The 22,717-nt window shown below is 42.3% G+C and overlaps 2 protein-coding genes and 2 non-coding genes across 7 annotated transcripts; 1 reads left to right on the forward strand and 3 right to left on the reverse strand.

The window, feature by feature from the left end:
• Positions 1-3,491: 3,491 nt before the first annotated feature.
• On the reverse strand, positions 3,492-7,424 carry LOC121559172 (52 kDa repressor of the inhibitor of the protein kinase-like). Of its 2 annotated transcripts, none has more exons than XM_041872486.1 (5): positions 7,209-7,424; positions 6,227-6,347; positions 5,955-6,062; positions 5,764-5,800; positions 3,492-5,668 (listed from the first exon to the last, which is right to left on the reverse strand). In XM_041872486.1, the coding sequence occupies exons 2-5, from the start codon at positions 6,239-6,241 to the stop codon at positions 3,765-3,767; spliced, it is 2,064 nt and encodes a 687-aa protein (XP_041728420.1). In that variant the 5' UTR covers positions 6,242-6,347; positions 7,209-7,424; the 3' UTR covers positions 3,492-3,764. The 2 variants fall into 2 exon arrangements, with proteins under 2 accessions (XP_041728420.1, XP_041728416.1); XM_041872482.2 differs by lacking the exon at positions 7,209-7,424 and adding an exon at positions 6,813-7,102.
• A 16-nt stretch (positions 7,425-7,440) lies between these two features.
• On the forward strand, positions 7,441-7,512 carry trnap-agg. Its single transcript has one exon. It is a non-coding gene; the product is annotated as a tRNA-Pro (tRNA).
• A 262-nt stretch (positions 7,513-7,774) lies between these two features.
• Positions 7,775-7,846, reverse strand: trnap-cgg. Its single transcript has one exon. It is a non-coding gene; the product is annotated as a tRNA-Pro (tRNA).
• A 396-nt stretch (positions 7,847-8,242) lies between these two features.
• LOC121559191 (dual specificity tyrosine-phosphorylation-regulated kinase 1A-like) lies at positions 8,243-20,032 on the reverse strand. 3 transcript variants are annotated; one of them, XM_045211997.1, is made up of 12 exons: positions 19,201-20,032; positions 17,250-17,319; positions 14,873-15,069; positions 14,586-14,678; positions 14,224-14,412; positions 13,932-14,079; positions 13,514-13,800; positions 13,180-13,326; positions 12,914-13,054; positions 12,482-12,785; positions 12,185-12,309; positions 8,243-11,830 (listed from the first exon to the last, which is right to left on the reverse strand). In XM_045211997.1, the coding sequence occupies exons 2-12, from the start codon at positions 17,257-17,259 to the stop codon at positions 11,258-11,260; spliced, it is 2,214 nt and encodes a 737-aa protein (XP_045067932.1). In that variant the 5' UTR covers positions 17,260-17,319; positions 19,201-20,032; the 3' UTR covers positions 8,243-11,257. The 3 variants fall into 3 exon arrangements, with proteins under 3 accessions (XP_045067932.1, XP_045067935.1, XP_045067937.1); XM_045212000.1 differs by lacking the exon at positions 19,201-20,032 and adding an exon at positions 18,365-18,865; XM_045212002.1 differs by lacking the exon at positions 17,250-17,319.
• Between the last annotated feature and the right edge of the window lie 2,685 nt (positions 20,033-22,717).

Here is a 22,717-nt window from a genome sequence, read left to right on the forward strand (position 1 = left end):
GTTTTTCACAATTCCTGACATTTAATCCTAGTAGAAATTCCCTGTTTTAGGTCAGTTAAGATCACCACTTTATTTTAAGAATGTGAAATGTCAGAATGATAGTAGAGAGAATTATTTATTTAAGCTTTTATTTCTTTCATCACATTCCCAGTGGGTCAGAAGTTTACATACACTCAATTAGTATTTGGTAGCATTGCCTTTAAATTGTTTAACATGGGTCAAATGTTTCGGGTAGCCTTCCACAAGCTTCCCACAATAAGTTGGGTGAATTTTGGCCCATTTCTCCTGACAGAGCTGGTGTAACTGAGTCAGGTTTGTAGGCCTCCTTGCTCGCACACACTTTTTCAGTTCTGCCCACAAATGTTCTATAGGATTGAGGTCAGGGCTTTGTGATGGCCACTCCAATACCTTGACTTTGTTGTCCTTAAGCCATTTTGCCACAACTTTGGAAGTATGCTTGGGGTCATTGTCCATTTGGAAGACCCATTTGCGACCAAGGCTTTAACTTCCTGACTGATGTCTTGAGATGTTGCTTCAATATATCCACATAATTTTCTTTCCTCATGATGCCATCTATCTTGTGAAGTGCACCAGTCCCTCCTGCAGAAAAGCACCCCCACAGCATGATGCTGCCACCCTCGTGCTTCATGGTAGGGATGGTGTTCTTCGGCTTGCAAGCAACCCTCTGTTTCCTCCAGCATCTTCAAAAGGTCCTTTGCTGTTGTTCTGGGATTGATTTGCACTTTTCGCACCAAAGTACATTCATCTCTAGGAGACAGAACGCGTCTCCTTCCTGAGCGGTATGACGGCTGCGTGGTCCCATGGTATTTATACTTGCGTACTATTGTTTGTACAGATGAACGTGGTAACTTCAGGCGTTTGGAAATTGCTCCCAAGGATGAACCAGACTTTTTTTCTGAGGTCTTGGCTGATTTCTTTTGATTTTCCCATGATGTTAATCAAAGAGGAACTGAGTTTGAAGGTAGGCCTTGAAATACATCCACAGGTACACCTCCAATTGACTCAAATGATGTCAATTAGCCTATCAGAAGCTTCGAAAGCCATGACATCATTTTCTGGAATTTTCCAAGCTGTTTAAAGGCACAGTCAACTTAGTGTATGTAAACTTCTGACCCACTAGAATTGTGATACAGTGAATTATAAGTGAAATAATCTGTCTGTAAACAATTGTTGGAAAAGTTACTTGTGTCATGCACAAAGTAGATGTCCTAACCGACTTGCCAAAACTATAGTTTGTTAACAAGAAATGTGTGGAGTGGTTGAAAAACAAGTTTTAATGACTCCAACCTAAGTGTATGTAAACTTCCGACTTCAACTGTAAATGCCAAAAATAAGGTCTGAGTTTAACACAGTGTTATGAGATATTTTGTTCTATTAGATGATATCAGTCCGTTAACATGACCTTTATGATCTTATTTTCTGTGTTTATATAAAAAAACTGCATTTATTTCCCCATAGGCTTTGTCCAACGAACCATGGCAGAATTAGTGCCTACAAAAAGACGCCATTACTAGGCCTATGGCTCTCTTTCGGGATGGCGATATGTACAGTCGTGGTCAAAAGTTTTGAATGACACAAATACTAATTTTCACAAAGTCTGCAGCCTCAGTTTTGATGATGGCAATTTGCATATACTCCAGAATGTCATGAAGAGTGATCAGATGAATTGCAATTAATTGCAAAAGTCCCTCTTTGCCATGAAAATGAACTTAATCCCAAAAACACATTTCAGCCCTGCCACAAAGGACCAGCTGCCATCATGTCAGTGATTCTCTTGTTAACACAGGTGAGAGTGTTGACGAGGACAAGGCTGGAGATCACTCTGTCATGCTTTTTGAGTTAGAATAACAGACTGGAAGCTTTAAAAGGAGGGTGGTGCTTGAAATCATTGTTCTTCCTCTGTTAACCGTGGTTACCTGCAAGGAAACACGTGCCGTCATCATTGCTTTGCACAAAAAGGGCTTTACAGGCAAGGATATTGCTGCTAGTAAGATTGCACCTAAATCAACCGTTTATCGGATCATCAAGAACTTCAAGGAGAGAGGTTCAATTGTTGTGAAGAAGGCGTCAGGGCGCCCAAGAAAGTCCAGCAAGCGCCAGGACCGTCTCCTAAAGTTGATTCAGCTGCGGAATCGGGGCACCACCAGTGCAGAGCTTGCTCAGGAATGGCAGCAGACAGGTGTGAGTGCATCTGCACGCACAGTGAGGCGAAGACTTTTGGAGGATGGCCTGGTGTCAAGAAGGGCAGCAAAGAAGCCACTTCTCTCCAGGAAAAACATCAGGGACAGACTGATATTCTGCAAAAGGTACAGAGATTGGACTGCTGAGGACTGGGGTAAAGTCATTTTCTCTGATTAATCCCCTTCCGATTGTTTGTGGCATCCGGAAAACACCTTGTCCGGAGAAGACAAGGTGAGCGCTACCATCTGTCCTGTCTCATGCCTACAGTAAAGCATCCTGAGACCATTCATGTGTGGGGTTGCTTCTCAGCCAAGGGAGTGGGCTCACTCACATTTTTGCCTAAGAACACAGCCATGAATAAATAATGGTACCAACACATCCTCTGAGAGCAACTTCTCCCAACCATCCAAGAACAGTTTGGTGACGACCAATGCCTTTTCCAGCATGATGGAGCACATTGCCATAAGGCAAAAGTGATAACTAAGTGGCTCGGGGAACAAAACATCAACATTTTGGGTCCATGGCCAGGAAACTCCCCAGACCTTAATCCCATTGCGAACTTGTGGTCGATCCTCAAGAGGCAGGTGGACAAACAAAACCCCACAAATTCTGACAAACTCCAAGCATTGATTATGCAAGAATGGGCTGCCATCAGTCAGGATGTGGCCCAGAAGTTAATTGACAGCATGCCAGGGCAGATTGCAAAGGTCTTGAAAAAGAAGGGTCAGCACTGCAAATATTGACTCTTTGCATAAACTTAATGTAATTGTCAATAAAAGCATTTGACACTTATGGAATGCTTGTAATTATACTTCAGTATACCATAGCAACATCTGACAAAAATATCTCATAACACTGAAGCAGCGAACTTTGTGAAGACCAATACTTGTGTCATTCTCAAAACTTTTGACCAGGACTGTACTTTGCCACTTTTGAGATTGGACTATCCTCTTGTGGATTTTCCCAAATAACACTTGGACATCCTACCATTAATGTAGCCTACAGTAAAATTGCAACATTATATCATTACAATATCTTGGGATAATTTTCCCGCCTCTGCGCGAGGTCATGGGCAGGTCACAGTAACTGGTAGACTTATGCTTGTAGCATAAAGGAGGGAAATGGTATAACCTTTTTTGTAAAGTTGCCATAAAACAGACTTGCAAATAATGGTGACAAATAGATATTTACCCTCCGAAGTTATAGTGGTAGCCTATAGTTAATTGGCTGTAGGCCTAAAGCAACATAAATGTATATGATGAATTCTCATCAAATAAAGAGCAGTAGCATCCAAGACACCAAGTGGCATTTAATTAGAAAAAAATATCATTAAAAAAAAAAATACGTTTAATGGCAATATGCTTAAGGTACAGAGCAATTTTAATGATCAAAATGTTACACAATTATGCCCAAAAGAACCCTTATCTAGAGGTCATATTTTACTCAGACTTTACAGTTACAATTCACATGAACCTATCAAATACTAAAGCTATAATACAACAGGGAGACTTCATTTGAATGTAATTTGATTTTGTACCCTTATACTGAAAAAACTTAATATCCTATATCACCACAGTGCTGATCTCAGCCTCAGCCTCATGTTCAGGCTCATCCTCGGGGTACAGTCTGCAGTATTTGTCAACCATGACATCCAGGTCATGCTTAAGGTGAGAGTTTATGTGGAGCACGGCCAGACTCTTGCACCTGTGTTTGATAGGTGTGTCACTGAGATAAGTCTGAAGGCGTTTCCTGGATGTCTCAGAGCTGCTGCTGTCCTCCAGCATCAGGACAGGCAAGGTGGTCAGGACCTTCAGGAAGCAGTTGACGTTGGGGAAGAACTTGACGTCCGACAGCTGAAGCGTCTCGTGGATGGTGGAGGGCAGGCGGACCTCCTTGCTCCGGTGCTTCCATTTGATCTTCCAGCAATGCAGCTCAGCGGGCAGCGTGTCTGGGTTGGGGAGGTCCTTGCGGTACACATCTGCATGGTTCTCCTCTGAGGTGTTGAACTTCATCTGGCCCATGATGGCAGGGACCAGGGACAGGCACTTGAGGGCTTTGAGGTTGCTCTGGGAGAAGATGTCGTCCACCTCATCGATGATGCCGCGCACCACCGGGACCGTCACATACTCCTTGAAGTAAGTCTCTGGCGGGATCTCGCCTGCGTCGGCCGAACGGTGCTTCCGGAGGAACAGACGAGGCACCTTCACTGGGATCTCCATGGTACCTGCCAGATTCACAGCCTCCTCAAACCAAAACTCATGGTAGACTTCGATGTTGTCGAAGACTTCATTCAGAGAGTGCAGGACAGCTGTTAGACTGTTGGCAGCGAAAAACACATCAAGGGCCTCCCCTTGCAGGTTTTTGCCAAAGGCTCGTGTGAAGGAAAGAGCGTTTTTCAGGATGACCAAGGTGACAATGAACTCAAAGTCAGCCAGGGCCTCTGCGATTGAGTAGGCGTCCCCAGTCACAGCATCAGGGAACTTGACGTTCTCATTGTCCCGAATGCAGTCCATGCACAGCAGGAGGGACTCAAACAGGTCTACAGTCAGTTCAAACACGTTGTGCTGCTCTGTCCAGTTAGAGCTGCAGGCCTCCTTCAGCTCGGCTGCCTTCTCATCATTTCCTTGGTGGTAAACAGAGATGGCCTTCTCCAGCTCAGCCTGCAAAGAGGGAGACTGTTTAAAGAAGACATCAATCTTTCTCAGGGTTGCCATGACAACCTGAACGCTGGGGAAGGGAAGGCTGTTGGCCAGGTGGATATTCAGTGCGCAGGTGGAACAAGGTGTGTGCATTGCCATGGGGTACTTTCCCATCAGTCCGACTGCCACAGCTTTCATCTTAGTGGCGAAGGTGCCGGTGGCTACATGGGCCTGGCCGCGGCAGTCCTCCATCCTCAGCCCCCAGCCGTCTGTCACCTGGGTCTCCAGCTTCTCTACCAGTGAGGCTTCGTCCCCCTCGAACGGCAGAAAGTCCAAGAACTCCTCCCTGAGAGCATTGGACTGATCTACAAACCGCAGGAAGAGAGGCAGGTGTCTCTCCCCAGCGAACTCCACCAGGTCCCCTGTGACCAGTGAGAAGAAGCGACTCTCTCTCACCTCCATGAGGACCTCCTCTCTGACAGTGCCCTCGCAGACGTCTAGGAGCTGGCTCTGCTGGGCCGCGGAGAGGTACTCCACATTCACTGCTGTGGCCTCAAACCGCCTCCTCAGAGCCTCGTCTCCAGCATTAATGCGGTACTCCAGTAAGGCCTGGAAATTACTGGGGTCTCTCTCCACTCCTTCTGGGACATTGGTCTCCAATGGGATGTTCTGCTTTCCTAGCATGATAACAATCTCAAAAAGAGACCTCAGGTAATCTCGGAACTCCTTCTCCTCTGGGGACAGCTTGATTTCCTCCTCAGCGGCATCTTGACCCTCGGTTGCCTCAATGTCTTTCTTTGAGTGGAGCTGTTCAATGGAGGATGCCACTGCAAGAAAACAAAAAAATGAAATTCGATATAAGCACATGTTCAACACGAGTATGGATACAATAATACTTTTAAACAAAAACAATGCAACTTACATCTTCTCTCTTTAATTCTCCTTATGTCTTCTTCAGTCTGTTAAAACAATTATTTGAAACACAAGACAATGTAACTATGTTTACTATTACATTGAAAACAGACCTACAGAAATGAAGCCAGTAGTAGTTCACAAAACTGTTCCTTTATGAAGCAACACTAAAGTTCTTGCAAAAAAGAAAATACATTATACCAATTCTTTGATCCGCTTGCGATGTCTGCTATGAGGATTTTTGAGGTGGCTTGTTAAATCAAATATGGTTGGAATAGCAGTATCCTTCAGTACTGTTCTGTAAGGGCTCTGAAAAACAATAATGAAGACAAAACAAGTTATTCAAATACATGAATATCAAAACACAGCTCAAGACCTCTCAAATGTAAGATTATGATCATCTCTAAAAAGAGATTGTTCAGTGAGGTGGACATGTTTCAAACAAAGATCTTTGTGGTTTGACAGGCACTTACTGTTTTACAAACCATAGCCGGGTCGAAGTGTTTGGCACACAGTCTGTAGTGTTTATTGAGTTGGTCTGATGTTTTCGCCTCCAGATCCGCCCGGCGACAGTTCTCAACCCAGAGCCTACATCTGAACAAACCATAATAGGAGGGGTTAGGTGGCTTTTTTTGTTGATAAGCCTAGTTACCAGGTCCAGACTGAAGACGATGATTAATGGATTATTTAGGTGTGTTAATGCTTGGGTGGAACAAAAACCAGCATGCCCATTAGCTCTCCAGGACCAGAGTTGGAGAACCATGAATTAAATGATACCTAATGTATATATTTCCCAATCGTTTCACCAGAGGTACGATGGATCTACACCACAAATGCCATGGGGGGCTAACTTATCTATACAACTCCACACACACCACCTAGCTCGTTGCAAGTGTGCTGGCTAGCAAGCAGGCTAGCCATTTTTCACATACTAAAGTTAGCAATGATGACTAGCGTGTTACTGAACACAACATAGCTAGATTTAGCTAGCTATCGTATAACTGGTTACTCCCCGAGAAAAGTAGGGGTTCATATTGTGATTATCAGACTTTGTCATACCTTTCTGGATCTCTTGGAAACCTGAAAAAAGCCAAATCGGATTGAGTGCTCTTCCTGGTGCAATTTGGAGCCGCGCAAAAATTGGGCATTGTGCATAAACGTGTATTCAATTTCAAATGAATTTAGTATTCAGAAATATGTTTTGCGTTTAAATAATGTCAATTACACAAGCTAGCTACCTGTTACTTTTAAATTAACCTAAAAAACGCGCAACAGTGCTAAACGTGGCCTGGAGGAGTTGAGAAAGAGGAAACCGAACTGCCTTCGTTCCACAAACAATGTATTTCACGTCACGTGCTCATTGGCGTTCTCTTTCTCTCTACGCACAGATCCAGGATCAGCTCTAACTAACAACCATTCTACATTTACATTGTAAGGGTTAAAAGCTAAATTTACCTCGGATCAGCCTAAAACCCATGAACAGAGGCTTGCAGATGACCGCGCTGTCTTCAACGTTACGCTGACGATTTCGTTAAATATAGCTGGTTTGTCATGGCAATTGGACATAAAATGCGAACTATAGTACATTTTAAACGGCTACAGTTTGGGCTCATGGAAAAAACCAACACTGATGCACTTCAAAACAAGCGTGAATAAACGTAAAACACATGAGCTTCTGGCTCTATCTGGCTCGTTGGTCTAGGGGTATGATTCTCGCTTAGGGTGCGAGAGGTCCCGGGTTCAAATCCCGGACGAGCCCTCTTTTTACGTCTGAAATTAAATAACCGTCAACGTTGTGGATGGAATCATGGTGAATTCTCTATAAATTTGCATGAGTTAAAACGATGGAAAAATAGAACTCACGGAGTCAAAAAAAATGTGTTCAGTCTCTGTTATATTCTATGTAATTTCACCAAAATTATTGTTCAACCTCTGTTATATTCTACGTAATTTCACCACGTTGTTGCTATGGTACAGCGTTCAACTATTTCCATCTACCATTGGGCTCCAAATTTAAAAAGGGGCTCGTCCGGGATTTGAACCCGGGACCTCTCGCACCCGAAGCGAGAATCATACCCCTAGACCAACGAGCCACAGCATAGTTGCAGTTGATCAACATGACTATAAAGTAAGAAATTCCAGGTACTTTTTCTCATAGTGAAAATTTGACCAACGGACGAGAAATCGTGTAGCTTGCTGTTGTGTATTATTCAAGAATCACTCAGGCTTTTTCCCAACACTAGTACTATACCGTTTTGGTTTGTTGTGCTGATCCGAGTGTATCAATGAGTTTGAATCATAATAATAGGCTACACAAATGAGTTATTATGGCGTTAAACAGTTATTGAGCAGAAAGGTGGCCACTATCATGGTTATTTATTTGGTATTTGTGCAGGTAATAAATAGCATTGAGACAAGACAGTGTATTCCTGGAAGAAATACACACTGGTGTGTGTGAAGATATGTAGAGGAACAGAGGCTCACAACAGTTCAATTAACTTATTTTTATATATCATACATAAGACTGTCTTAATATAATACAAAGGGCATTGTCATATACACAGCAAAGTCTTGACTAGATCTTACAATCTGTGGATACATGGACTTATCCTTTTCTCCATGCTGTTCAGTTTTATAGTGCATGTTGCATGTACAATTTTTTTTGATAAAATGCGAAATCAAAAAATTAAGGAAAATATATTGAAATGAAAATCAGAGGACTTGGGTTTCTGTAGGGTGAGGGATATGTCAACAAGTACTCAACAAACGTGTGAAACCCACAAACATAACAGCCTTATTGAAAATGGAACCACTTTTTTTTTTCAATCATGTGCTTCTCATACAACCAAAAAGTAAGGTTTGTGGATGTACATGCACTTACAATATACCCTGTGAAAATTAAGGTTTGAAGATCTAGCTTTCCCTGTTTGATTCAAACCCTACCTCATAGTGTTGTCCTGATGTAGTCAAGTACCTCTGCCCTGAGGCCATGTTACACCACTGCCTAAGAAAACTGAGATCTTGCCCACTGAATGGTCACCAAATTGACAAACATAATCAACATACCAGCAGGAGCAAGGTAGTGAGTTCTATACTTCCTTTATTAAAAAAATATAAATATATACATAAATTCTATTTCCACTATTAAAAAGGGGCTGCATTTCATGACAACTGCTCTAGATCAGAGGTCAATCAGCATGATCTGAAACAGGCTCACACTTGAGGTTTTTTTTAATCTTTATTTTGGAATGTTTAGTACCAGTATGAGTGCCAGTTTCTGAGTCTCCAAAACCAAGAGGGGTATGAAAATGATTGGGATTATAACCTAAACATTCAGATACAATTTAAATATCATTACAGGTAGCTTTACATTTGAGTTTGTGGTTATACAAAACATGATTTTTCTCCTTGTGATGGTCTCTCCCCTGAACTATGATGACAATAGAATGGTGTCCTGCGGTTGGTGTTTAACTAAGAAGGCTGTTATGAGCAGGACTTTGGTCTTGTTACTTTTCCAGAGTTGACAAAAATAAAATAAAATAAACATTTTAAAAAAGCACTTAAAAATCCCTGATATAAAATAAAATGAACGAAAAATGCCTTTACTAACTGTAGAGTTCTACGGACATGCATGTCTGCCAAAGTTGAGCACACATGCTCAGGACATTAGCAAGAGGGCTGACTGGTACCCTTTCCATTTGAATAGGACCAGGCTCACAAGGAGGTGCACTGCCAAATCACTCAAATCACAAATAATTTAGAAAATCAGATTTACTGCAATTGTGTGTACACTGCCAGGGTAATGAGACTGCAATAGTATTGAGTTTTATGGCAGTAGCTAGCATGTTGCCAAATGATGTATGAAAGGCAGCGAAACCCTTTAAAATAGTATAAGTGGGGGTGGGGGAAATGCAGAAATAGAGTGCAGTTTTCTCCATTGAACCATCAGCTTTTAATTCTGCTACTCCGGAGCCTGCAGAGTAACTACCAATGTCTCTAAACATACCAAGGTTAAAAGAGACTCCCAAAAATAATCTACCAATTAATATGGAAACAGGTTTGGTAAAACGTTGCAACCAAATCTGCTTAGAATATACGGTAGCTAACAGTTAAATTCAACAATGGTTTCCAGTTTTGCTAAAGCAATATATTGCAGCTGTTTTGTATTGACATTAAAATAAGATCTTGATAAATTGAGTCAAAAGTGGTGAACTGCTACATTATTGGTTACAGACACCTAATATGCTATAAAACAACTGCTTTAGTATAAAAAAATATCCAAAGGGAAAATAAATTCTTGTAAAATTCACAGCATAATTTGAGGAGAAAGAAAGGCAGTCACTTAAATATTTTTTTAGTTTTTTTCAGTTTCCGTGTTTAAGATAGACATTTGTGCAGGTGTTCAGATGAGGAACTACATGCAAACAGGGGGGGAGGGGGGGACTCTGGAAAAAGTTATTTCCACCGCAAAATCCTTAATCTGTGAACAAGAATTTAAGGAAGTAATGTTTAGGAGATTAGAGTGTACAAGACCCTGTAAAGTGGGGCCCCATAGATGAGAAATCTTTGTAGAGAAAGGCCTCAGAAATCCTCATTCTTAATGACCTTTTTCTATGATTTTTATTCTCCTTAAAGAATTAAGGGCTGTCTACAGATAAAAATAGAGAAAAGCCATCTTAAATCAAATGATAATGTCCAGCTCCGACCCATTCCAAGTCCATGAATCGTAAGGCCAAAGGGTTATCTGAGAACCAGCCACTGACTGAACCAGTCTTCCCCGCGCTGGGCTGGATCTCTGCTCTCTCGTCTGTGCCAGGCCGGGGCCAGGCCCGGCTCACCAGGCCCCCAGGGGGGCAGCCCCCCCCCTTAGAACCTTCCCACTCGACATCTTCCACTTGCAGGGTATTCGCTCCACTGTCTGGGCCAGCGCACGCTATAGGAACTCCACTGCTATGTGCTCCCCTCTCACAGAGTTACACAATACCGACAGACAACACGAAATATCACCGCAAACACTTTCCTCCTGGTCAAGCTACAGGTTTTAAAAGCAGCTCTTCTGTTAAAATTCACTTTAAAAAGGGTAAAACAACCAACAACCTGTGGAACAAAAATGTCAGAAATTCCAGTTTGATATAAGAGGATGTGTTAGCATTTCATCAGACAGCTACCTGTAAAACTGCTTCCGACATTATCCCCAAATGCTCACCAGAAGATTTTGCCACATAATACCAGATGGTGGTTATTTGTCACATGAATTTTGTGAAATGGCAGATGGATGTCTCAATTTTACTATGGTTATTCTGCAACATTACTATGTGCCTAATGATTGCAAAAGGAAAAATGATGGAAATCACATATTATTTTAACAAAGGTTCTTCTCTGTAGTAGCGGTTCAGCGATATCTCCCTTCTGACGTGAGCAGCTTTTGTTCGACACACCTGTAGTAAAAAACACCACCTTAAAAATGACGCACAGGGGGAACACACAGCCAAATGTCAGTGCAGTCACGAGCTGGCCATAGAACTCTGCTGCACACACACTCCAGTCATGGGAGACTCCTCCCGGTCCATTCCCTGCCTCATGCCCAGGTGGCCCTCTGGTAGGTAGTGGGCCGGCCCAGTGTTTGTGCCCATGGGGTAAGCGGGGTGGGCGGCCATGCCTGTCTCCTGCCGGGGGTTCGAGAAGGCGCCCATCCCCATGCTCAGCCCGCCGTGGTGCCCAAAGGGCAGGTGGCGGAGCTGGTAGGCCTGGTTGCCGTGATTCCCAGTGGAAGAGGAAGATGTGGAGGAAGAGGAGGCAGAGGAAGACAGGGAGGTCATGGACAGATGGCCATGCACCACCTCCATGGAGTCCTGTGTGGAGGCGCTGTGTGTGGGGGAGGTGTAGTGCCTCGGGCGGGGCCGTGTGGCCATCACCTGCCCGTGGTGATGATGGGGGTGGGAGTGGGGGTGCAGGGCCTTGGGGTGCTGAGGGGGGACGTGGAAGGTGGTCTCCTGGACTGGGTGGGTCTCTCCGGCCTCCGGTTCTGGTCCAACACCGCCTCCCCAAACCAATGGGGGAGGGTAAGGCTTTCTTGCCTGTCAGTGCACCACAGATAGAGAAATCAATTAATGTCTCTCGTACTAACTGACTTTGCTGATAGCTACTTTATTGAGGAAAAATGTACTTACTATGACTGTGATGTGGTTGTCCCACCTAGCTATCTTAGGATGAATGCACTAACTAAGCCGCACTGTATAAGAGCGTCTGCTAAATGACTAAAATGTACATTTCAAAACTCTTGTCAAATGCTCCTTGGAAAATGTTATACAATTCCATTCCCAGTGCAATTAATTAATTACACTTAAATAATATTGACTACATTAGGACTTACAACAGGGTTTGTCTATTGATTAATTCGCTTTTTCAAATGAATGACAAAGACATGTCACCTGTGGACAGAGGGTGTCACCGTCGATGGCTGGCAGCACTGCCCCAAAGTGACCTCCACTGTGTAGGTGGTGATGGGTGGGGTCTGACCTCGCTCTGCCACTGGTACTGGTCCCAGACGATCCTCCTGCAAGAGAGAGAAGAGGGCACAACCTCAGCCTAAGTCCATCACACTCAAAGACAGTGCAAAAATGACAACCTAGAAAAGGTTGAAAATACTTTAAGCACCACCAACTGTTTGGTTTCCCACCAGTGCACTGAAAAGGGACCACTTTGAGATATGAGCCAGGGAGTGTTACCTGAGCTGGAGGAGGTGCTGGAGGTGGTTCCAGAGGACTGGGACTGCTCCAGCGCTGGGCTGGTGGACACGCTGCTGCTCGTGTTGGTCCCCTCGTCTGCAGTCTTCTTGAAGAAGCTGTGCTGCAGGGCGTAGTAGGGCTGGATGCGGCTCTTGGGGTCGTAGTCCAACATCCGCAGGATCAGGTCCTTGAACTTCAAGTAGTCAGCTACGGCGTGGCCAGACTCCCCCGCCCGCCGGCCACCTGGACCCCCGGCCTCCACACCCAGGATGGAGTGAAGCTTCCGAGAGGCTGGAGGCTTATACTGCTCAGAGGAGAGACCGAGGGGGGGGGGGGGTGTAGGTACTTACAGGGGTATCAAGTACTTGAACATGAATAGACCAAAAGCCACTGTAAGGACACCACATTGAGAAGGAACTGCAGAACACTCACCCTTTTGCCATCTTTGGTCTTCTTCACGCTCCATGTGCCATCTGATAGCTTCTCAAAGAACTTCCTGGCTTTTGGGGCTAGGTCCATAATGTGATTGGGGGGGATACCAAGAACTTCAACTATCTTATTCATCTGGTCCACCTGAGAATTATAGAACAGAACAAAATATTGCCATGGATTAATGTTAATTGCATGTATCAAATTCATTCACTCAGAGTTGGTTACATTTAAAATGATCTCCAGCTAGTCAGTCAAGCACACTGTACCTCATTGGCTCCACTGAAGAGGGGCTCTCCAGTGTGCATCTCTACCAGGATGCAGCCAAGGGACCACATGTCGATGGCCAGATCATAGGGCATGCCCAGCAGCACCTCTGGGGAGCGGTAAAAACGACTCTGGATGTATTGGTATATCTGAGAAAGGAGAAAGAGTCAATCACAGCCCATTCTTATAGATATCATTACAGATATCAGCGTTACAACAATCTTGAGAACAGAACATACGGCAGAGGTATACAGAACATATGCAAGAAATGAGACTTGTGCAAGATACAAGGTTAAACTATTTTGGACAAAGACAATAAGTAGTGGATTAGCATACCCTCTGTCCCAGTTGGCAGGAGCTGCCAAAGTCCACTATCTTGATGGCGCTCCTCTTGGGGTTGCACAGCAGGATGTTCTCAGGCTTCAGGTCACAGTGGATGATGCTGAGCTCGGGCGTGGCCAGGAACAGCAGCGCAGTGCAAAGCTGCTGGGCAAATTTCCTGGTCAGGTTGAGAGAGACGCCGCGGAAGTTGGTGTTCCGCAGCAGGTCGTACAGGTTGTATGAGAGCATCTCAAACACCAGGCAGAGGTGGTTCCGGAACATGAAGTGACGTTTCAGGTGAACTACATGACAGGAGGAAAAGGAGACATTCTGTCAGTCAAGTTTGGCTGATACACATACAAGAGAGATTAGTGTAAAACATGACAGTGCGCCATAATGGCTTGGACAACAGACAAGCACTATAGTGCATTACCTATGTAGTATTTCATCTCGGTGTCATGTTTGTTCATGAGCTCTAGAAGGCGCACTTCAATCTGGGCTTGATTGAGAAAAGCTTTCTTGTTCTTGATGATCTTGATGGCAACCCACTCCTGCTCTACACGGTCATAAGCTTTTACAACCTACAGCAATCCCAAGGAGAAAAAAACACCAACATATTTTCTTGTTATGTTTTAAAAATCACACTAGCTACACAAGTGCTCAAATTGAAAACAATTTCCAAAGTTGATCATGGGAATCATGTTGAATTATTTACAAAAGTGTACCTGTCCAAATGACCCTTTGCCGATCAAGGAGTCAATCTCATAGCGGTCCATCCACTTCTCCCCATTCTTGACAATGTAATCGTAGTTGTCATCGTCATAGCCATCGTTGAAGACCTTCCTCTCTTTCTTGTGACTGGAGTCTTCACCCTGACCCGTTTGGTGCCGCCGCTTCTTTTTTGCATAATACACCTAAAGTCCAGGAAATAACCCAAATACAGACATGAGCATGTGTACTTCCTGATCTAACTGACAATATGAAAAATATTCAAAACATGCATTGTTTGTTACATCTGCAATTCAAACACTCAAATATTAAATGTTGTGACAATTGCAGTACATTAAACAGCAGAAACCAGTCTCACCTCATTAATCTGTTTATAGGTTTTGATAAGGTCTATGGAGAGCTTCCGCAGGGGAGCCAAAGTAGGGTCACGAAAGCACTGGGGCATGTGCCTCTGTAACAACAAATCACAAGAAAATCATTATCTCAGACATTTTTTTATTCTTACACTTTGCAATCGAAATGATAGGCTAGTTAAAGTTCTGATTTCTATTGGGCAAGTGTGTGTATTAAAAAGTGTATGATTCTGTAAATTTTTGAAAGTTTGTGTCTGTAACAAATTGAAAGGTTTGTGTGTTGCTTGTATACCGGGTTGGCAGTGAGCTGTTGCGTCTGGTCGCTGTACGGTAGGACCGCAGCAGTTTGGTCTGTGCTCGCCTGGTGGCGGTCACTGTACTGCTGGTGCGTATGGGGCATTGGAGCAGCCATCTGAAGACCAGCAGCGTGGAAAGAAAAAGAGGGCGCAAGCCGGACGGACGAAGGTTTGCATGCTGAAGTCTCTCCTCCTGAAAGAAATCAACATTGACACAAATTAATGCTGAAATTGTAAAACATTAAAAAAAACATACAAATTTCCCCTGATGAAGTGACAACTCAATTGGATTTTTCAGACTGATTTCTCTGTCAATGGCAGGTTTCCCGCCTTGACAAACTGATCTAAAATACCACTTTGAGAGGTCTACAAGTGTAAGACACTTCAGCACACTGAACTTTAACCCTTACTATGTATTATGAATCTCAATGATTATCAACTACAATTCTGAAATGGGATGTTGATCAATTCTAACTAACATGTTACGGTCAGTGTAATTTACCTCATACATTGACATGAGTAGGAAGAGATATAGGCCCATCAATGACTGTTAAATAGTGCTATTATTCAAATGATATATAGTATGTTTGTTGTATTAGCATCCATGAGACAGAACAGCCCCTTTGTATCGAATGGAAGTTCATGGCTTATACTAGTAATAATACAATATATCTAGGTCCTTGTACATTGTGTAAAGGCTTAAAAAACAGAAATATATACCAAAACATGTTCATATGGTAAAGAAAATATTGGCATTTATCTTTTTATTAGACTTTGTGGGGGGGGGGAGGCTAGACTATGTACCTTTAAAAATAAGGAATAAAAATGAAATATCTATACACCCTGGGTAGTGAATCATTTTTCTCTTAATGTAAAAAGGAATGAGAACATTATTACGTAGCTTGTTCATCTATCAGCATCCCTCACCAGACAACACAATTCACCAGCACTACACAGTAACCACTATTCAGAATCCCAGCAACAGCACCTAATTAGCATAGCCTATCACTACAGAGATACAGCGTGATTTGGCAAGCCCATCAATGCACAGGCCAATCACAACGCAGTATGCAAATAGCCTACTTTTGTTGCCAGGGCAGAGCAGCTCCCATTTTCCAATGAGAAAGCAAGAAATAAACAAGAAATAAAATTGAACTTTGGCACACTTAGAGGCCGCTTTCAGCACACTAGAGCCTGGCAGCAAAATAGCAGCACAGCCCAAAACCTGCACTCCATCTGAGCGCACTAGAAACAGAGCAGACCCAGCTGTGGAGGAACAAATCTATCCAGACAGATAGATATTATTAGGAGAACCTTAGAAATAAAGATGTACAGTAGACATGTACATGACATGTACAGTCCAGGAGAATCCAGTTTAGAATTATACAATTGTAATTTGCCATTTCTGACATGTCATACTCACAATAATAATAATAATAAAATGCCATTTAGCAGACGCTTTTATCCAAAGCGACTTACAGTCATGTGTGCATACATTTTTACGTATGGGTGGTCCCGGGGATCGAACCCACTACCCTGGCGTTACAAGCGCCATGCTCTACCAATTGAGCTACAAACATGTATTAGGTATAACTGATTGCTGATTGTGGGGGTGACCTCAGAATCTGACAAACACGGTAGCCTATTCTAACCCTGTTTCTCATGATAAGTAGTACAGTACTATACTTTATAAATTGTGATTTATATTATTTTATATGTATAATATACATTTAATATTATATAGTACTTTATATAATGATGTATTATATCTGTGGCTGGTCAGTTCACGCTTGTCCTTTGTGTAACTGTTCAATAATACTGCTTGCCAGTTGTTCAAGCATGCTTCCAAGCTTACTAAATGCAAAAGACTAGTCTGTAAGGATGACTGGCATTTCTTTCTTTCTTCTCCACTTTCTTGGCTGACATCTTGAGGTGCACCATGGTTCTATTTTAAACTTCACTCCATTTCATGTAATCCCAAATTGTAAGCTTAATAATGCAACCGAAATTCCAGGGAGAATGCACTGTAATGGTCGAAAGGAACACAACAAGGCAGTGGTAATGAAGAATTGAAAGAGACTGAATTTGGACATGTGGAAAGTCTAATAAATAATATAAATCTACTGTGACTGACATAAATAACTGTGTTAGAAAAATGTTTCACTTATGGTGGAAATGTCTTCATCATGTGCAATTTGCTTTGCACCGACAACTGAAAGTTGTTTTGAAGTAAGCAGGTAACTTCTTTATTTAATAATTGACTATTATGTTTAATGTATATTTTCTGATTGACAAGATAATATGGTTGGGGGGGGATTCAGAAGACTGCCTCCTCCCCACCAAAGAGAAAATATGTCAGATATTGCAGCTAACCTGGATGCATCGTCTCCTGTAAAATGTCATATCATCCTGGAAGGAGAGTCCAGCAGCAAACCACAACCCACTATAAAGAACAAAAAGAGATAAGTATCATTGACTGTGCATTTTAGGTGGGATCTACTTTCCAAAAGCACAAAAACTTTGATGGAAAAAATAAGTAGGAAAAATACCAAAACATTGCAAAGGCAAGGGATGACCCATATAAAAAAAATTGAAAGTATTTATTGTAAAATGCACATATTTTGTAACTTTAGAAAATAGAAAGCTCTAATCACTCCAACAATCACATTTTCCAAGTCAGTCTGGTTCATCTCAGTGAACCAATTATTCTCAACATGCCTAACACAATTAACCATATAAATGCATGATGTATGAGACTGTTTACTTTTTGCAAGAACAGTTCAGAAACATGGTTCACACTGAGACAGGTGCCATCCTAACAAGCAGGTCAAATCAGCTTGACCATTGTTGTGGACCTAGTAAAACTAGAGATCTCCTCTCAGAATGTCTTTACTCATTGTCAAAGTTCTGGAGCTTCATTAACTTTATATAATGAAGATGGCCCGAATGTCTTTTATTAGCTAGTTGCTGTTGAGGCAATCAAATATTACACTGTAAGTGTAATATACATGTATGAACAATGAGCTTAAGTAGTTTTAGTGTGGGAAGGCTTGCTAAATATGATATACAGTATAAGCCAACATTGCAATGCAAAAGTGTTTTGAACACCAACTGTATACCATTTAAATTATTCAGAACAGTGCATATAAAGTAGAGATAATGCTTCCAACTGTTCCACTAAGGATAAACAAGGTAATTGCTTGTAAAGCATAAACGATCGAAACATTCCCCCTTTTCAGGACCGTCTTCTGAACAGTTCCTTTCTTTGCTATTGAGTTGAGGCATGAACACAGGCCTAGCTACATGGATATTCCGTTATAATACGAATTTTAAGTATTGTATGTAGCTTCATATCTAAGTATGTCTATGCTATGACATTTTTTATTTATTAAAAACGATTCACTCAGGTTTGCTACATACTTGCACACTCAAAACGGCCTGTCATCAGTTCAAAATAAGGAATTGTTAACTGTTAGCTAGCTACTCACAGGTGATGGAGTATTTCTCGCCATGGTTGGAATTTCGAAAGCAAATCATCAGTTTAGTTTAGCCTTCTCAAGAGCAGAAATGTCAGTGGCAAAGTCTGGCTTCGTCTACAACGACAAATACTCACTAGCTTGCTCACTAGCTAACGCGTTACCCTGCTAGCTTTGGTACGTTAAGGCAAGCAATCAGTTTCCTCTCGCCAGTGTGATTGCAGTGACGATGTCTTCTGCGAGCGAGCTGTATGGGCCTAACGTTAGCCTCCTAGCCAGCTACGTTAGATGACCAAATAGCGAGTTAGCGAACTAGCCAATAACGCTGGATATGGGGCCTGAATTGTTAACTGGCTAACGATAGTAACTATACTCAAACGTTCGCTACCACGTTATCTTGCCCCCAACTTTCTAACAGGTTAACTAACGTTAGCTAGCTACGGTAGTTAGCTTTGCTTGCCCATAAACACAACGTTAGCTACTGTTAGCTAGCTATTCACTTACGTTAGAACTTTGACGTAACGTTAGCCACTAGCTAATATTAGCTAACGTTAGTTATAGCTAAAGGGTACAATGTTGTTAGTAAAAAAAATGTTAGAAAACTAACTAGGTTAAAAAATGTTAGGTGTAGCTAGATCCAGAGCGCAAACGTTAGCTAGCGAATCGGTACTGGCTAATGTTAGCAACATTCTGACGACATCATCCGGCCAATGCAATGGTTGCTGCTGATCGTTCGTTAGATGACCGTAAGTTACATTAGCTAGCTTGTTTGCTAATTACCACCCCATGTAACGTTAGCTACCTTTATTACACAACACACACATAGTCAGCTTCATACACGGGCTCACCTCTGATGGCACGATCTTCATTTAAAGTCAAGTAACCTGTATGATAGGGCAACTTATCCAGCTTGAGCTTCTCCGCCCCCAGTCGTCGGCTAAATTAACAGTCAGTAACAGTCAACCTAATTCCCGTAACGTGAAGGTGAAAAGTATCCTCCACTGCCAGCCAAGTAAAAAAAAAATGGTCAGCCAAGTAAAACTTCTTGACGATCAAATGAGTCCCCAACCAACAAAATGAGTTATCCACCCAACTTCGACTAGCATCAGCTGACTACTAGCGCCAGCTAGCTCATTAGCTAGCTCGCATGCTAGCTAGCTGGTTGACTAAACGAACGTGGCTACTAACTAGCGAAGGTTAGCTAAGTTAGCCAGTTAGCTAACAAGATTCTGTAGCTAGGAATTCAACCGCTAAATAAAGGTTGCTACATTCAGATTGTTCTGTTTTCTTGCAGGCTCACCACGGGAAACACATACGTAGGCAATCATAACGAAAAATAATCAAGATCCCAAAAATATGAAACAAATATCATGCCCTAAGATATACGCTTATTTTGGACAATTTTTTGGGTAAATTTTCACAAAATGGCGCGCGTCCCAAACCTGCGCAGTGAACCGGCCCAGTACAACAGAGACACGGACAACTATAAGTGCGGCTCCCCCTAAATATATTTAAACTATGCTAAATCATTTGCCTTTTACTTGTCATAATACGATCCATTCGACGCATTGTTTTCAACACAAATGTCAATGGTATATCCAGTGATTGCATTATTCCGGCGGGAAGGGAGAACATTTGAAAATAATCGGCAAAAAAACCTTCTGACAAAATGGCGATAGCCTGAGTTGTTACTATGACAACTGTCAATCAATCTAACAAATCCCCGGATGAACCAATGACGAGGATAATTCAACCATAGATTCAACGTTGCATGCTGTCATTACTTGTCAATCAATCAGTAATTCTAATGGGAAAATTGTCTCAATTGAATTATAACATTCTAAGGTAGAATAAAATAATCTAGATAGGATTTCTAAATTCTAAAAAAAAAAGCATGAATAGTTAGTTGTGTTGCAGGAATTTGCCAAACTTTATTGCATCCATGTTTGAGGCAGTCATAAAACAGTATGACTGCAACAACACATTTTCAGAAAATGTAATGCAAGACATGCAGACCTAGTCTTCTTTACAGTCAGATTGACATCATGATTCCTGAATATAAACAAGCTGTGTGATATTGTTGCATAGAAGAACACATCTATAAAATACATTCCTGAACAGGAGGACACAGAATTAAATACAGTTTTTCTTTTAGTGGCTGTTGAGCTTTATAGCAGAGACTATAGGTATAAAGGGTACCCACATTTTATTTATCTTTAGCCTATACTGTATGGCTGTCAGCTTAAAGGTTCTCTAAGGTTCTATGAACTGTTTAGCAAAACTTGACGCTTGACATGAATTTACTAGTAACATTTAACATGTGATAAGATATTCATAAATCAGATCAAACTACTGAAAGCAACCTGATTGAAATATCCAAGTGGGATCTTATTTGTAAAAAAATGTATCTCTCTGAATGATGATGGAGCAAATCCATGTGCTATGTTCTTTGGCCAATGGATGGCAGCATACATCCTTTCTATGTGCAGTTCTGGATTTCTGATTATCATGGTCCTGTGTGATTCTGATTCTATATTGACTTACCAGAGCCCTGCTATTAGTGTTGAGGAATGCCCAATAGTGGTCCAATTGTAAAATATCGATTTATGGATGATAGGGATGAATAGAGTGATTCTCTGGGATCTTGGGGTGTATACAGTGGGGAGAACAAGTATTTGATACACTGCCGATTTTGCAGGTTTTCCTACTTACAAAGCATGTAGAGGTCTGTAATTTTTATCATAGGTACACTTCAACTGTGAGAGACAGAATCTAAAACAAAAATCCAGAAAATCACATTGTATGATTTTTAAGTAATTAATTTGCATTTTATTGCATGACATAAGTATTTGATACATCAGAAAAGCAGAACTTAATATTTGGTACAGAAACCTTTGTTTGCAATTACAGAGATCATAAGTTTCCTGTAGGTCTTGACCAGGTTTGCACACACTGCAGCAGGGATTTTGGCCCACTCCTCCATACAGACCTTCTCCAGATCCTTCAGGTTTCGGGGCTGTCGCTGGGCAATACAGACTTTCAGCTCCCTCCAAATATGTTCTATTGGGTTCAGGTCTGGAGACTGGCTAGGCCACTCCAGGACCTTGAGATGCTTCTTACGGAGCCACTTCTTAGTTGCCCTGGCTGTGTGTTACGGGTCATTGTCATGCTGGAAGACCCAGCCATGACCCATTTTCAATGCTCTTACTGAGGGAAGGAGGTTGTTGGCCAAGATCTCGCTATACATGGCCCCATCCATCCTCCCCTCAATACGGTGCAGTCGTCCTGTCCCCTTTGCAGAAAAGCATCCCCAAAGAATGATGTTTCCACCTCCATGCTTCACGGTTGGGATGGTGTTCTTGGGGTTGTACTCATCCTTCTTCTTCCTCCAAACACGCCGAGTGGAGTTTAGACCAAAAAGCTCTATTTCTGTCTCATCAGACCACATGACCTTCTCCCATTCCTCCTCTGGATCATCCAGATGGTCATTGGCAAACTTCAGACGGGCCTGGACATGCTCTGGCTTGAGCAGGGGGACCTTGCGTGCGCTGCAGGATTTTAATCTATGACAGCGTAGTGTGTTACTAATGGTTTTCTTTAAGACTGTGGTCCCAGCTCTCTTCAGGTCATTGACCAGGTCCTGCCGTGTAGTTCTGGGCTGATCCCTCACCTTCCTCATGATCATTGACGCCCCACGAGGTGAGATCTTGCATGGAGCCCCAGACCGAGGGTGATTGACCGTCATCTTGAACTTCTTCAATTTTCTAATAATTGCGCCAACAGTTGTTGCCTTCTCACCAAGCTGCTTGCCTATTGTCCTGTAGCCCATCCCAGCCTTGTGCGGTCTACAATTTTATCCCTGATGTCCTTACACAGCTCTCTGGTCATGGCCATTGGGAGAGGTTGGAGTCTGTTTGATTGAGTGTGTGGACAGGTGTCTTTTATACAGGTAACGACTTCAAACAGGTGCAGTTAATACAGGTAATGAGTGGAGATCAGGAGGGCTTCTTAAAGAAAAACTAACAGGTCTGTGAGAGCCGGAATTCTTACTGGTTGGTAGGTGATCAAATACTTATGTCATGCAATAAAATGCAAATTAATTACTTAAAAATCATACAATGGGATTTTCTGGATTTTTGTTTTAGATTCCGTCTCTCACAGTTGAAGTGTACCTATGATAAAAATTACAGACCTCTACATGCTTTGTAAGTAGGAAAACCTGCAAAATCGGCAGTGTATCAAATACTTGTTCTCCCCACTGTATGTACCTATTCTTGAAGATATCCGATGGGCGATCATTTTTAGGATGTATTGTGAGTAGAATGACAGAGCCAACAAAACATTATTTAACATGATTCTTCAAAA

This window comes from Coregonus clupeaformis, chromosome 5, assembly GCF_020615455.1.
Source record: "Coregonus clupeaformis isolate EN_2021a chromosome 5, ASM2061545v1, whole genome shotgun sequence".
Classification (NCBI taxonomy): Eukaryota; Metazoa; Chordata; class Actinopteri; order Salmoniformes; family Salmonidae; genus Coregonus; species Coregonus clupeaformis.

Excerpts from the sequence above, each read along its gene's own strand:
- LOC121559172 (XM_041872482.2), bottom strand. The coding sequence starts at position 6,901 with ATGCCCAATTTTTGCGCGGCTCCAAATTGCACCAGGAAGAGCACTCAA. Across the intron at positions 6,348-6,812 it reads TTTCCAAGAGATCCAGAAAG|ATGTAGGCTCTGGGTTGAGA; the intron begins GTATGACAAAGT and ends TGGTTTGTTCAG. Across the intron at positions 6,063-6,226 it reads CGGCTATGGTTTGTAAAACA|AGCCCTTACAGAACAGTACT; the intron begins GTAAGTGCCTGT and ends ATTGTTTTTCAG.
- LOC121559191 (XM_045211997.1), bottom strand. Across the intron at positions 14,413-14,585 it reads CCTATAAACAGATTAATGAG|GTGTATTATGCAAAAAAGAA; the intron begins GTGAGACTGGTT and ends CCTGGACTTTAG. Across the intron at positions 12,786-12,913 it reads AGACCAAAGATGGCAAAAGG|TATAAGCCTCCAGCCTCTCG; the intron begins GTGAGTGTTCTG and ends TCCTCTGAGCAG.